Source organism: Arachis ipaensis, chromosome B10, assembly GCF_000816755.2.
Source record: "Arachis ipaensis cultivar K30076 chromosome B10, Araip1.1, whole genome shotgun sequence".
NCBI lineage: Eukaryota > Viridiplantae > Streptophyta > Magnoliopsida > Fabales > Fabaceae > Arachis > Arachis ipaensis.
This window is the reverse complement of record NC_029794.2, coordinates 119,515,239-119,529,503: the sequence shown is the minus strand read 5'-3', so window position 1 is coordinate 119,529,503 and position 14,265 is coordinate 119,515,239. Positions and strand designations below refer to the sequence as shown.

The window sequence follows — 14,265 nt, the reverse complement described above, 5'->3', positions numbered from 1 at the left end:
TGTAAATAAATAAATATTAATGAAGGTAATTGTATCAGTAGTAGTAATAAATATTCATTGGGTTATTACTTATTACATATTTAAGAGGAGAAGTAAAGTAACGGTAAAATGAATAGAAAAGAGACTTTTAACGAAGATTGTAGTGCCTTGTATCCCCTTTGAACGCACTTGTAATGGCGAAGAAGATAGCATGTAGATTATCAATTTTGAGTAAATTTTATAATGGTCTTTGAGATTCAAGATATTATTCAATTTAGTTTTTGAAGTTCTAATTTTATTACGGAAAATGCTAGTTTTCCTTTAACTTTCAACTTTTAGTCAGTCTTTTTAAAGATTTATTATTATTTAATTAATTTAAATACCTACTTTCACGTATTAGTTAGTCAAAAAAAATCAGGAGAATTATTTGCTTTTTATTTTCTCTTTTCTCTAAAATTTGAATAAAGGACAATATTTAAAAAATACCTAGTTGTACTGATTTATTATAATAGTCCTTTAGATTGAGTTTCGGGACATTATAATGATTCTTAGACATCTTTTCGATGCTAAACTGTCAAAATGTTGATATAGTCATCCTTTGCCACGCAAGATATGCAACAGCAAATTGACATGATAAAATTGTAATTGGACCTAATTTAGTCCCTCCCTCTCTATTTGACCCTAATCTTATTTGCTCACTCCCAATCTAAATGTTAACTTCGAGTTAAATCTCAATTTGGCCTGATGCTCAAAATGCCCCCCATAATTTCGTTGGCCCCAATTAGAACCCCTAAATTTGCATATGTGGCTCCGCCTTGTCCCTACGATTATCTCTGTCATCGGAATGCTGATCTGGCGCAATTATATGACATGGTGGACTACACGTGGTCTGTTACGTGCTGAGTGGGATTGCTAACAGTTATATGACCTGGAGATGGAATTTTTTCTCTCAATCTAGCCCATATGATTGAAATAAATCTCTAGAAAAAGGCCCGAAACCCCCAAACTGATAATTCATCATCGTCTTCATAGAGATGATTGGGAGCAGCAGTCAAGGTTCAGGGAGCTCAAGTAGGTCACGTTCACATGGAACGTGGGCGAGGACCACCAATCGCATTAGAGCAGGAAAGGTTCCTCAATGGCGTGGATGCGAGATGCGCCCTATTCTTCGTTGGTCTGGTACAGACGCCAATTCTGAGCGATCATTTTTTGGTTGCCCAAACTACAATGTGAGTTGTTGAATCCTGGGAGCTTATTGGAACCTTCTTATTAATTATTTTTTATGTTAGTTTTTTTCTAGTATTGTTGCAAACCATAGGGAAGAGATGGTGCAGGCTTTTCGTATGGGCGGATGAGGAGGATGAAGCTATTGTTGGGAGAGTTGACTCTGCAAGAGATGTTGACCATTGGAAAATGAATTTAAGCTGGACAATTAGGAATTTAGAAGCTGATGTTAGGGTTTTAAAAATATGGAACTGTGTTTTAAGTTTGTTTGTGTCTTCGATTGTGGTTTTATGTATTGGTTATGACTTAGTTGTAGGAAAATAATATGTGAAATTATTTCTGATTGTACAAATAATATTGACTTGAATGCAATAGATATGTTGAATATCACTTTTTGCAAGTTTTATTTTCAAGTTGGCTAATATGGTGATGTTGAATATTATCAATTTTTGCAATGTAGTGGTATGAAGTTGCAGTAAAAAAATAGCACCTAATTAAACATAAATTATTATAATAACTAATATGTAAGTTTCATTTTCAACTTGGCTAACATGGTGATGTTGAATATTATCACATTTTGCAACGTACACGTATCAAGTTGTAGTTAAAAACAACACCTAATTAAAGATAAATGATTATAATAACTAATAGGCAAGTTTCATTTCCAAATTGACAATAAGGTGATACTAGAACTGACAGTTATGACAGTCATCAGCATTGATGTCTATCTAGTATCATCATTATACAAAATACTAAAATCATTCAAAATAGAACCACCTATTTAAATCCAAACTTAAACACTCTATATCAGTTTACTGTTTCTGACTTGTACATAAACAAATCCCAAAATACAATCATCAAGATGAACCCAAGTTTAAGATAATTGGAAACTACAAAATAGAAAGCATCTCATCACTTCTTCCTTAGAGGTATGAAGCCTGGCGTAGGGATAAACTTCATGACCCCTGCCAATCTTGCTGCTGCCCCAGAACTTGCTCCCTGCATTGGGTCTATATTTGCAGCAGGTGAGGGTTGAGCTGATCTTCTCTTTGGGGGCAACTTCTTTGGCCTTGTAGGTTGAATTGAAACCGTGGAGCAACTTATTGTAAGATAGTGAGTCAGTTCTGCTACAGAAATGTGTAGGCAAGAATTATTGTTTAATTCTTTGGAGTGAGTTGGGAAGTCATATCCCTTCATTAATCAATGGTTGTGAATAAATGGGTTGTGTGATTTCAACCTCTGAAGCTGCAGTATCATTTTCAACATTGTTACCAGCATCATTTTCAATATATTAGCAACATCATGTCCATCATTACTAGCAGTATCCCCATTATGTTCATCAGCACCAACATTGGCAGCATCACCAGTATTTGCAACAACAACAGCTTTAGCAGCAGCAACAGCTTCAGATGGCTTCATCGTCAGCCTTTGTATGACTGTAGCTCCTTTTAGTGTGGCCTTTTGTCCCACAATAGGTATAAGTAAACTGCTTGTACTTTCTGTTCAACTTAGTTGCACTTTTTTGCTTTTTACTACCTGAAGATTCCTCATTGGCATCTTTTCTTCTCATCTTTTTCAAAGTTTCTAGCTTTCTCTTTACTTTAGGAGCTAGAGGCTTAAGGTATTGAGATTTTTTTCATAGTGCTTCTCCTGGAATTGGATTCAATGAGTGCAAGTATGTAGCTCTATAAGAATCCATAGTCAGTCATTTGTGACAAAAGTCCTTAGGATCTTTGTTTACCCTTTATAATGCAGCACATGCGTGAACACATGGCATTCCTACAATTTATGTGACTTGTTAATGAAATTTACACAGTAAGCCCAATAACATTAACAAATATTTTATGGCTAATCTTATGTACTCTAACTATAATTAATTACCATCAATATTAAACTAATAAAAAAATTTATCTAGGTAATAGTCACCTCAACAACATAAACAAATCTATATATATTAATCTGGCTCAACAACATAAACAAATACATATATTAATTAAATTTGCCAAAGTAGTTCAAGTCAGCTCAACAACATAAACAAATATATATATTAATGAAATTTTTAAAGTACATATATTAATGAAAGATGGATCTATTATTTGCCAAAATCTGCAGGTACAAATGCTCTTTCCCAAATCAACTGCCATATTGGTTGGCCACCCATGAATTTCAAATCTTTCATAGTGTTCATCTCCACTCCAAATAGGAAGCCACTTTCCAGCTTCTTTCCTTATTTGTTGTAGTCTGCTATGCTGAACTGGGGTAACTTGAATATGTGATTGGCTAATTTCACTTTGTTCTTTGCAATTGACCTCATTGCAAACATCCTAACCTCCTCCAAAAATGTTATAATTGGCTTTATCCGGTACTCCTTGATCCTAGAGTTAAAAACCTCACATGCATTATTTATGATGTTATCAATTTTTGGTCATGCCTAAAGAATGCCTTGGTCTACGATTCCTTAGGCTATTTGTCCAAGTAAGCCCACGCTTCTTCACTTCGATTCTGAATTCTATCCATTTTCTGCTAAAATCCATGCCTTGTAGTTTCTCTAGCACACTCCCATAAAAGACCTCTAAGTTCTAACTCCTTCCATTGCTTATTAACGTTCCTCCACAAGTGTCAGACATAGAACCTGTGGTGGGCTGTCGGCATTACCTCCCATACTGCTAGTATAAGTCCCTGCACCATTCAATTTATTTAATATCGTGCCTCAAACAGACCCCTCAAAATATATTAATGTACTCAATAAGACCCCTCAAATATTTTAATGAACTCAATTAAAACCTTCAGCAAGTTCAGGAAATTAAATAAATGAATGAATTCTTTTACCTTCTGCATGTCTGACATTATGCACCACCCATGATTTGGTTCATCAACATCATCAACCAGTAGCTCCAAAAACTACCTCCAGTTCTCTTTGTTCTCTATCTCCACTATGGCCCAAGCAATGATGTAGACATGATTGTTGGCATCCTGGCCAACTGCAGAGAGGATTTGTCCTCCAAACTATGTCTTCAAGAATGCTCCATCTAGGCCGATTAGTGGTCGACACCCAGCCTTGAATTCCTTCTTGCATCCATCAAGGCAAACATATATTTTTTTAAAAATGGGATCTGAATCGAGTTGGGGACTAACACCAACTTAATGGTGGATCCAGGATTATTCTTAAGAAGAGTCTCTGCATAGTCCCTCAACCTTAAATACTATGCAACCATATCACCATATACACATTTTGTGCACCTGTAAGGGCTCTAGTCAATGATGATTTGTTCAAATTCAAGTCACATCTTCTCTTGAAATATGTTGTTTCCTCTCCATGTTTTAGGTTTGGCTACTTCCTAAGCATCTTGACTAATTTTCCTGCAAGCCACTTTCTATTTGCAGCTCTGTTTTTGCTCTTTTTGGGACATATATGATCATTATAAAATGTCTTCATTTGCCAACATGTCTCCTCATGATCTTTGCTTGCATAAGCCACCCACTTACATCCTTGTTTTTTCACTTATAGATTGCTTTTGCCATATAGCTCTCATTCGTTCTCCATTTGCTCTGCCTCCCCTCTTATATAGTGAATTCCCTAACCGCTTCAATGAAGTCTTGTTTAGTGTTGAACTTCATTCCTACTTGAAGGTTGTAGTCTCCGAATCTAGCTCCCTCATTAAATTGTGGGAACACATCATCACTATCATCTGCTGTGTCCTCATCTTTGCTGTTTGGGGGAGTTTTCATCTCTTCATAGTACCAGGAGGCATTTCCATCCGAATCAGCAAAATATGGATCATAGGTATCATATTCTCCACCCTCGGCAACAGTTTTATTACCTAACACTTCTACCAAGTCAACCTCCTCATCAGAGTTCACCACTAGCATATCTTCTTCCAATAGCATTTTTTGTTTTCCCTTGCTCCAAGCAGACCCAGGTGCATGTTTCAACTTATGATTCTTCTTCGTCACTTCAAATCGTCCATTGTCAGTCTCAATTTTACTTGAGCTTTCAATAGCCCCTGGCTTATAAAGAGAGTCTTCAGCACTCTCATATGAATCATTACTACTGCTGCTGTCATCCTCATTACTATGCTTATTTTGTTAAACTTTAGGTGTTGATCTACTAGCTGACCTGGTCACAGGGGGAGTGAATTTGACAGTGGTTGTTTTGGCAGCTTTTGGTTTGTTAGAATTTGGTGTAACTTTTTTAGTTGTGGGCTTAGATGACTGGGACTTTGGTTGGGTTTGCTTGATAGTGGTGGGTTGACATAAGTTGGGCTTGGAGATAGTGTGCTTCGTAGTGGTGGGCTTAGATTGGTTGGCCTTGGATGTAGTGGGATTAGCAGTGGTGTGATTAAATGAAATAGGCTTGGATGTAGTGGGCTTGGCAGTGGTGAGCATAGATGACTTGGGCTTCGATGTAGTTGGTTTGGCTTCATTGGTGGTTGTTGACTTTGTTGGGGCATTAGCTGATGCATTAGGTGGGGGTTCGGTAATTGAAGTATGTAGTCTCAACATTTGATTTTGTGCCTGCATTAAAGATGGGGATTGTTGGTGTTAAATCAATAGTGGATTATTTGGTGGTGGTATGGGGTGGGTGCTTGTATTTGGGTTTGGGGTGGAAATTGAAATGGGGTTTGGAAAAATCTCATACAAGTCTGGACCTCCTCATCATCAAATTCTGGTTGGGACACTCCATGTTCAAAGTAAACATGTACAATTCCTTGGTTATTCTTCGCGTGAAAACACATCTCCAACAACTCAGAATCATGTGAAAGAGATCTTAACCCAGTCTTCAGAGGTCTTCCAAGAGCCAGCCACCAACATTCCACAATGTTATCATACCCTAACACTTTGTAGTAGTCCCTAATTGAAAACACATCCATCGTGTCTTCATCTAACCCAATCAACTCATTAGTGTTGTCTCTAACATATACTACATTACCATCCTCCTTGGTAACAAACCTACCTCCATGGTGAAATACTATAGTTATATGGTCATCCATCTGCAAAGAAATTTCAAAAAAATTCAGACTAATCTTTATACATACGACATTCATAAGAAACCATCCCAAAAGCACCACTGTCAAATCTTTCCATTACAATATTAATCCTAGACCTACAACCAACTAATATCTCACTCATCAAGAAAACTAACTTTGTAGCAAACTAAAAAAAAAACAGCATCAAACCCTAAGTCCTACATTTCATGTGTACATTAACCACAACAGTTTATTAACACAATGGAACACAAAATATAGGGAAAATCAGTAACCAAAATTAAAGTAGAAGATAGCACATTGGTAGCAATGGATTTCATAACTAACCTCTTTATGAACAATATAGTTTTATGCTTGTGGTTTCTTCACTCTTGCCAAAATTCCAAGTTTGCATAGATTTTCAAAATGGTTAGAAGGAGCTCATTTGGATTTCACAGCAACGCATCAAGGAAAACAAGGAAGAAGAAGAAGAAGAAGTGTAATGGTTTTCTTGATGTTTTGCAACTTATGATCATCGTAGTGGGAAGAAAGAGAGTTTTAACCCACAAAAAACTGAAACGACGTGGTTTTCAAAGGGTTTGGGCGCAAAATCAATACGCCGTCGTTTAATAATGTCCATCGTGTAATGTAATTGCGCCAGATCAGCATTCCGGTGACAGAGATGATCGCAGGGGCAAGCCAGAGCCCCGATTGCAAATTTGGGGGTTCTAATTAGGGCCACCAAAATTGTAGAGGTCATTCTGAGTATCGGGCCAAATTTCAGGGGCCAAATGGAGATTTAATCCGTTAACTTCTAGTGCTTGCTTCTTCCTCCTTCTTCCTCCTATCCACTCCGATAAAAATTCATCACAACCAAATAATCTTGTCACTTTAATCACACAAAACACTCTCACTGTTGTTTAGCACAACGCACTTTAATCATCTTCGTCCCTCCAAAACCCTCTCAATCCCCTTTCTTCTCTCTCAATTACCCTCTTCATTCTTTGTTCTCTCTTTCTTTCCCTCTCTTTTGGATTTCTCAAATTCTATGGTTAGGGATTTCTCCTTTTTCTTCAATTTTTTACGACTCTAAGAGTTACCCACATGGTGCAGACGTGAGGGCACCCTCACGATTTCTTCTTCAATGGTGGCCACAACCGCCGTTGCCGCTACCGCCAACCTACTGCTGTTGCTCGCAGTGCCTCTCTCCATAACTCAAGGAATGGCATGCTATTTCTGAGAACCATCATTCGTCGAGATACCTTGAGGACAAGGTGTTGGTTTGGTGTGTCAACATCTTTTTCCAAGAACGATGCTGGAATATAAGCGTTGTTCTAAATCGAAAAAAATAGATGATTCCATCTTTTTGTTTGTTTTGTTGCTAGGATTTGGCAAGGTGTTTTAATGCTATAGTCCTTTTTTTCTCATTTGAAAACAGATGTTGTTTGGCGTATTTTATGGTGGACAGTATGATCATTAGTTTAGGCAAGTTGCAACGAAGCATCTAAGTTCTAAATACTTGATATTTGATTTCTAGCTCTTATTTATATTTAATTGTTTATTATGTTATTTGTTATCGAGGGAACAAGGCCTATACATTTCTAATGTCTGATAGAATGTTGTCTCATATCAATGTTGAGTAAATTTCAGTAACTGCAGATACTCTGAAGGCTTTGATTAAGAATAAGAAAAAGAAGAGCAAGAAGAAAGGGAATCCAATTTGAAAGTTGGGATGAACTAGGATTTTATTATGGAGGATGGATTAAATTGGCTCTAATTGCAATCTTGCCATGTCAGCTTGCTGTTGGACACTCCTGCATGGCAAAGGATGATCATATCAGCACTTCGACAACTGAGTCAGCACCGAAAAGATACCCAGGGACCATTATGGTGTCTGAAGCTCAATCCGAGGGACTATTATAATGAATTGGAATCTTGAGGATTAAATTAGGTAATCCTGTGAATCTCAAATACCGTTATGAGGATTTACTCTCTCAATCTAATCACTCTCTTGCGGGTAAAGCAAAGCAGTCACTAACACCAAGCACCATGGTGTGTGGGTTAGGTTCTGCTCTTCTTTTCTCTTTACTTTTCTCTTCTCTTTTGTTATCAATGTTAGCATTTTTAATGGTGCCACCAATTCTCACTTTTGCTATCAATGTCGATTTTTATGATTCTTTCTTTTTTATCAGGGTGTATAAAAACTTTTTCTTTCTTTAAGTTCTCTATGCTTTAACATCTTAATTTTGACATGTTAAGATTTTTATTTTTCAATTATATGTGTGAATCGACTTAACCAATTTGGCTCTTTCTTGATTCAACTTTTTCCAATATTGGATGTGGTATTGCAGAACATTTTCTTGAAGGCAAGGGCTCTTGAGCAAAAAGGGACAAGGGGAAAAGTTGGATAAAGGCTAAATTTTGTGGTATGAACGCCTTTTTCTTCTTTTTTGTTTGTTTTCTTGAATTGCTTCACTTTATTTCTTTTGTGAGTTGGGGTTGGGGTTGAAGCATGATATTAAGGAAAGATCAAAAGTAACAATGATTTTTTTTCTGTGGGGGTAATCTTTTAAGTTTTAAGAATGAAATCATCTTTAAAAATATATTTATCAAAAATCCAGATGTGAAAATTACAAGCAAGGGTTGATTCTAACCATCTCTTACATAACATACAAAGTATTCTATGTCCTGCAACACTGCCATCTCTATTTGCTTGTAATTTATGAAAAAGTGAACATATATGAACCTTTCTAATCCTTGTATTCATTCAAACTGGCTATATAACAGATTCTTGTTTGCTTCCCTTAGGTATATTGATTGTTTCCAACTATATTTAGACTATTGCTGCAAGTTAGCTATTACTCTCCTCGAATTATCATAATATTGTGTCTTGTATAGTCTTGTAAGCCTCCTACTTTTATTTACTCTTCTTGAACTTTTTCTTGATAATAATCCTTTTTTAAACATGTTGGGTGTTACTTACCTGACAGACAGTAAATATTGTATATTAAGTTTATATACATACATCTTTGCGATAGTTTTAAACCACCGCAAAACGACATACTGGAGGTTTCAGAAACGTTACGGTTTAGTGGGTGGAGATTTGATTTTGTGGCGGTTCTAATGAACCGCTGGCACAATTGCAGCAAAATCATGGATTAGTGTCGGTAGATTTAAACTGCCGCTATTTGACCAACTTTGAATTCGACGACACTTTGCTGACGGTTTTGAACCACTGCTATTTAAGGACCGTTGAGTTTTTCAAATTTATTTAGCGGCGGTTAAAAATCCCGCTATCTGATATCCATTATTTTTAAAATTATTTTCGGCCATATTGTAACCGTTGCTATTTCCCCGGCAATGGCCGCAAAAATATTGTATTTTGCATCGACAATCAATGCTTTTTTTTTAATTTGAATGTATTTGGTATTATTTTTTATTTCTTTTGTTATTTTGGAATTTTTAAATATTACAAATCTTAATTATTTTGTATTTGAAAAAATAATTTGATGAGTAAACAACATTAGCAAAACTATAAAGCAAATTCATATATTTATCCAAATATCAATAAAGTGTATTCCTTAATAAAAGTTGCATAGTTAATAATAAAAAAGTGTATATTTAAAAAAAAATTTCCAATCCTAAGATGTACTTTTCACTTTTTCCCTCCAACGAATTCATCCATGCAGGGAGGTCTAGTGGCAGCTCCCCACATTCCCTTTGAATTAGACATCTCTGAGCACTCTCCATCGCCTGTATATTTATTTTTCCGGCTGCTACTTCATCCTCACTACCTTTCTTTTTAATTTCTCGGTCGCTAGCTCTGCTTGTAGTTCAAGCAACACCCTTTGGGTTTCCTCTCTTTGAGCTCCATTACTCGACTGATGGGAATTCGTACCGAAGACTTGACTAGAAGTCAGTCTGATACCCATGCCATGCACTCTACCCGAGTGCTCCTTTTCGAGAGCTTGAGCAAGCGAATCATTCTGAGACAACAGTCTAGAGGATTCATCATGTTGCTCAATCTCCGCAATTATTTCCTACACACATAGATAAGAAAATATAAGCATTTATTAGCTAGTTGCTAACCGCATAGACTTTCAACACAATTTTAAAAAATAAAATCTACGAGAAACAACTTAGCAATTCTTAACATATTACTTATACCAATAGACCGAGTTGCATCATGGAGATAGGAGCCATTAGGTCGTTTGTGCGTTAATGTCCACAACTTTCCTCTACCAACTCTCCTCCCTTGTCGTTCCGACGGTAACAATATAGTTTAAAAAGTGAATATGTAGATGAAGAGAAGGTTCAAAAAGTGAGTCAAACGTAAATTACCTCTTCTTCTCCGAGCCTTCCCAAGCTTTTCGATCTGCTAGTGTGAGTGTATAGCTGCTTCGATCGATTCACAGTATTTTTCCTACACTTCTCCTATATGCCATCAAAAGTAAAGGTTACTAGACACAATTTTTTGACTAAATATAACGTAAACTACACTTCTCCTATCATGCCAACAAAAGTAAAGGTTACTAGACACCATTTTTTACTAACTCAATGTAACATAAATAGACTTTTTCTGTTATGAAATAAAATTATATTACCTTTGTGTCTTCACTATTGCGATAATCAAGATACCATCTCCAATGATCTGCAGTAATCCACGGTGGGCGGCCTTCAATATTTTGTTCAATAGTCAGTTGTGAGTCATAATGATCATGGTACAACCTGTTCCTCGTTTCCTTCCAAGCCCTCCCTAGCATTTTTAAAATTGTACGCTTGATAATTCTCCCATTATCTTCATCAAAATAGAACATTTCCTACAACAGTAAAATTAAATTGTTAGTAGGTGTCAAATTAAGATTCTCGAATTCTACAAAAATATAAGTTTTTACCTTTACACATTCATTATAGATCTTGTCCTTGGAGCGAACCTTTCTCCAGTCTTTCTCGCAAATTGGGAATTTGGTGTAGTCAGATCCGAGCAATCCGAGAATGTCGCTCAGTATACCAGCTTCAGCTCCAATTGGTTGCAGGTTCCTGTTGTACCTGAGTACAATCTTTCTACTATTAGGTGGCTTCATAGCTTCCTTACACTCAAATGAGCTTGTTTGATTGTGCCATCGGATTCTGTACATCATAGAACTACAAGAAAATGGAACATTTATAACAAAATTTGTATCAAATTTAAAATTGTTACAAAAAATTAGTATTTTGTAATAACAATTTTTGATTGTTACAAAAGAATAATGTTTTGTAACAACATTACAAGTTGTTACAAAACATGATAATATTTTGTAACAACCTGTTTTATTTTGTTACAAATCATGTTAGTCTGTATGAGTAACATGTTGTTACAAAATATTATTCTTTTGTAACAATCTGTTTTATTTTGTTACAAATCATGTTAGTCTGTATGAGTAACCATTATGGCTAAGATGCGATGAAATCATAGAAAAATAGAGAAAAAAAAATTTTATTAAATAAATTCTTGTATACCAATTGTTTTTACATCCCAAAATTCAGTGGTCTTGCTTCCCTGCGCTTTTGAGCCTCCGATGTAACAAACAGGTTATCAACGTGTTGCTCAAAAGAATCTACCTCATCTGCTTCTGGGTTTAAGTATTCATCGTTTGAATCTGAGTTTTGAACACCATCCGTACAAGTCTGTGGAGCAGGTGGTGGTTCGCCACGGGGCGGATGAAAGGGGCGTAAAGATGAGGCTGCAAGGGAACCACCGCCACTGGATAGGGAATTGGGTAGTCCACTTGATGGGAGGATGAAGCTGCAGCAGATCCTACTTGAGGTTCCTGGCATGCTGTGTCTAACTTGGATATCTTCGTGTAACGACCTATCCTGGACATCTTAATATACTGCATTTAGATCATAACATATAGAAAAAAGCATTTGAATATTTTTTTTCTCATATAAAAATGCATCCATACATAAACTAAAAAATCTTCACTGCCAAAAAATATAAGCACAACAGCAAAATTTATGTTATAAGTGCAAACTATATGTACAAAATTTGATATTTATTAGCACAACAGTAAATCCAAACCAAAATATAGAGAAACATAAAATCTTTGAATCAACACCAGGTTCAAGGCAAAAAATAGCAGCAGCCTTCAACATAATAATGCAAGTAGACTTGTTCAACACTTCAACCTCAACACAAAAAAATTATTAGGTTATATAACATATTTGATTATTTTAATAACTGATTATTATGATCTAACAAAGTATTTTAGCATTACAAATACTCTCACATTGGACATGGGATTGATTTTAAACAAAAAGTGACCAAGATAATGCTCAACAATCACAATCCAAGGACAATTTTGATAACTTTTGTGGGGCTATATTTTATGTTAAGCAGGATCACTACATACAAAGGATAGATTATTAGTTAAACTAAATATTGTACAAGCGAGTGATACTTACTGTAATTTATGCATGTATAAGCAAAGTGAATTAAAGGGAGTACCTCTTTATTCATTGTAGAACAAAGCTCAAATAACACAGGTGTAGAAATGTAAACCGGTCTAATCCAAATAATACAAAGAAATTCTTTGAAATATGAACAGAGGAAAGGATAGGTAGCCATAAACATAGAAAATGGTTATGTATATACTTTGCAATTATTTAAATAGTGTAAAAATGCATGCAGGAGGAACATGGTCATTTTTGAATATAAAGCGTACGAATATTTAACAACTAATAGAGTGTAGAGTTTGGCAAGAAGATGAATGACTCAAATTTTGGGAGGAAGCATGTTTGCTACAAAATTATTTTTTAAAAAGGAATATATATCATAATGTTTTTCTCTTTTCACTTGAATTGAGTGTGTGTGGCAGATGAATAAAGCACAAATAATGAGAGAGTCACTTCTTCAACACTTATTTCTCCCTTAAACATGTTGCATTTCTAGAATTGCAGTATTAGAAAATCAGGAGAACAAGCGGCAAAAAAGAATACAAATAAACTAGGTAACAATAAGAAAATTAAAAGGGACATTGCAATTACAATATTGTGACTACCCAAATTGTATTGGCTTTACACAGTTTTCAATTTTTGATTATTTACATACAAAATTAGAATTTAAGAATAACAATTAACAATATGGAAAGCAATAACTCCTGTTAGATAACAAACTCAAATTAAATTAAATTAGCAACACCAATATAAAGAATATACAGTCAACAATAACTATGAAGTGTATATGCAATAATGACAATTGAAGGAGTAATAAATTGAAAGAGGGAACAATAGAATACTGAAGCTAAAAGATTAGAATTGCTGAGAAAAACTTTCTCATTAGTCTCATTATAAAGCAATCATATTCAGCAACAAAATTCAGGATTAAGAAATTTTTAACACAATGAATGGCACCAACATATACGCGCACCTAACAAATCCTACTCAGCATTAACTCACTTAAAAACACATTAAAAAATACCATAAACCCAAGTCAAAACTCCCTCAACAAAATAACTTAGCTAACAAGATCAAGAAAATCATGCATGTCAACTATAAGCTCATTAATGGCCTCACTTTCTCTAAGCAAATCAGCAACCACACAGAATGAATAATTGGTGCTTACCAGCAGCAGGAGGAATGGTATTGACGGCAAGAGAGGAATGACGGGGCCTCGGACAGAGATAGAAGGGGCTCGAGGACAAAGGCTTGCTGTGGGGACAAAGACGTCTTCTTTCGGCCGACGATGACGACAATAGATACCAGCTTGGGGATGACGACGGGTACAGCGACGCCACACCTTCAAGCACGACGTGGAGAAGAAGACCACAGCCGACGGCAATGGATAGAGGGGCTGAACTATGTAGGGTTTAGTAGTAGTGAGAATAATAAGGATTATATGAGTGGGGTGAGTTCCACGATTTGAGAAGTGAAGGAGTAATATATTAGAATCCTCATTAAGTGCTAATGGTAGCATCAAATTATTATAATTAAAATAATAATAACAATAAATCATTGCAACAGGATAAAAGAGATAAAAGAATAATAATAATAATAATAATAATAATAAGAAACTAAAACAAAATACTAGTAATAATAATAATTATAATTATAATTATAA

The 14,265-nt window shown here is 35.5% G+C and overlaps 1 protein-coding gene and 2 long non-coding RNA genes across 3 annotated transcripts in view; 2 read left to right on the top strand and 1 right to left on the bottom strand.

The window, feature by feature from the left end:
* LOC107623917 overlaps nt 1–9,470 on the top strand; it is an 18,015-nt gene extending 8,545 nt beyond the window's left edge. Inside the window, exons 2-3 of the long non-coding RNA XR_001616681.2 lie at nt 5,954–5,959; nt 9,314–9,470. This is a non-coding gene — a long non-coding RNA (uncharacterized LOC107623917). The remainder of the gene's footprint in view (nt 1–5,953; nt 5,960–9,313) is intronic.
* LOC110268102 lies at nt 6,771–8,564 on the top strand. Its single transcript, XR_002356159.1, has 2 exons — nt 6,771–8,232; nt 8,519–8,564. It is a non-coding gene; the product is annotated as an uncharacterized LOC110268102 (long non-coding RNA).
* LOC107624253 lies at nt 9,694–14,084 on the bottom strand. The gene is made up of 6 exons (XM_021114003.1): nt 13,771–14,084; nt 11,680–12,023; nt 11,063–11,297; nt 10,772–10,987; nt 10,509–10,601; nt 9,694–10,207 (listed from the first exon to the last, which is right to left on the bottom strand). Exons 2-6 carry the CDS (start codon nt 11,982–11,984, stop codon nt 9,944–9,946), a joined length of 1,113 nt encoding a protein of 370 aa, XP_020969662.1. The 5' UTR covers nt 11,985–12,023; nt 13,771–14,084; the 3' UTR covers nt 9,694–9,943.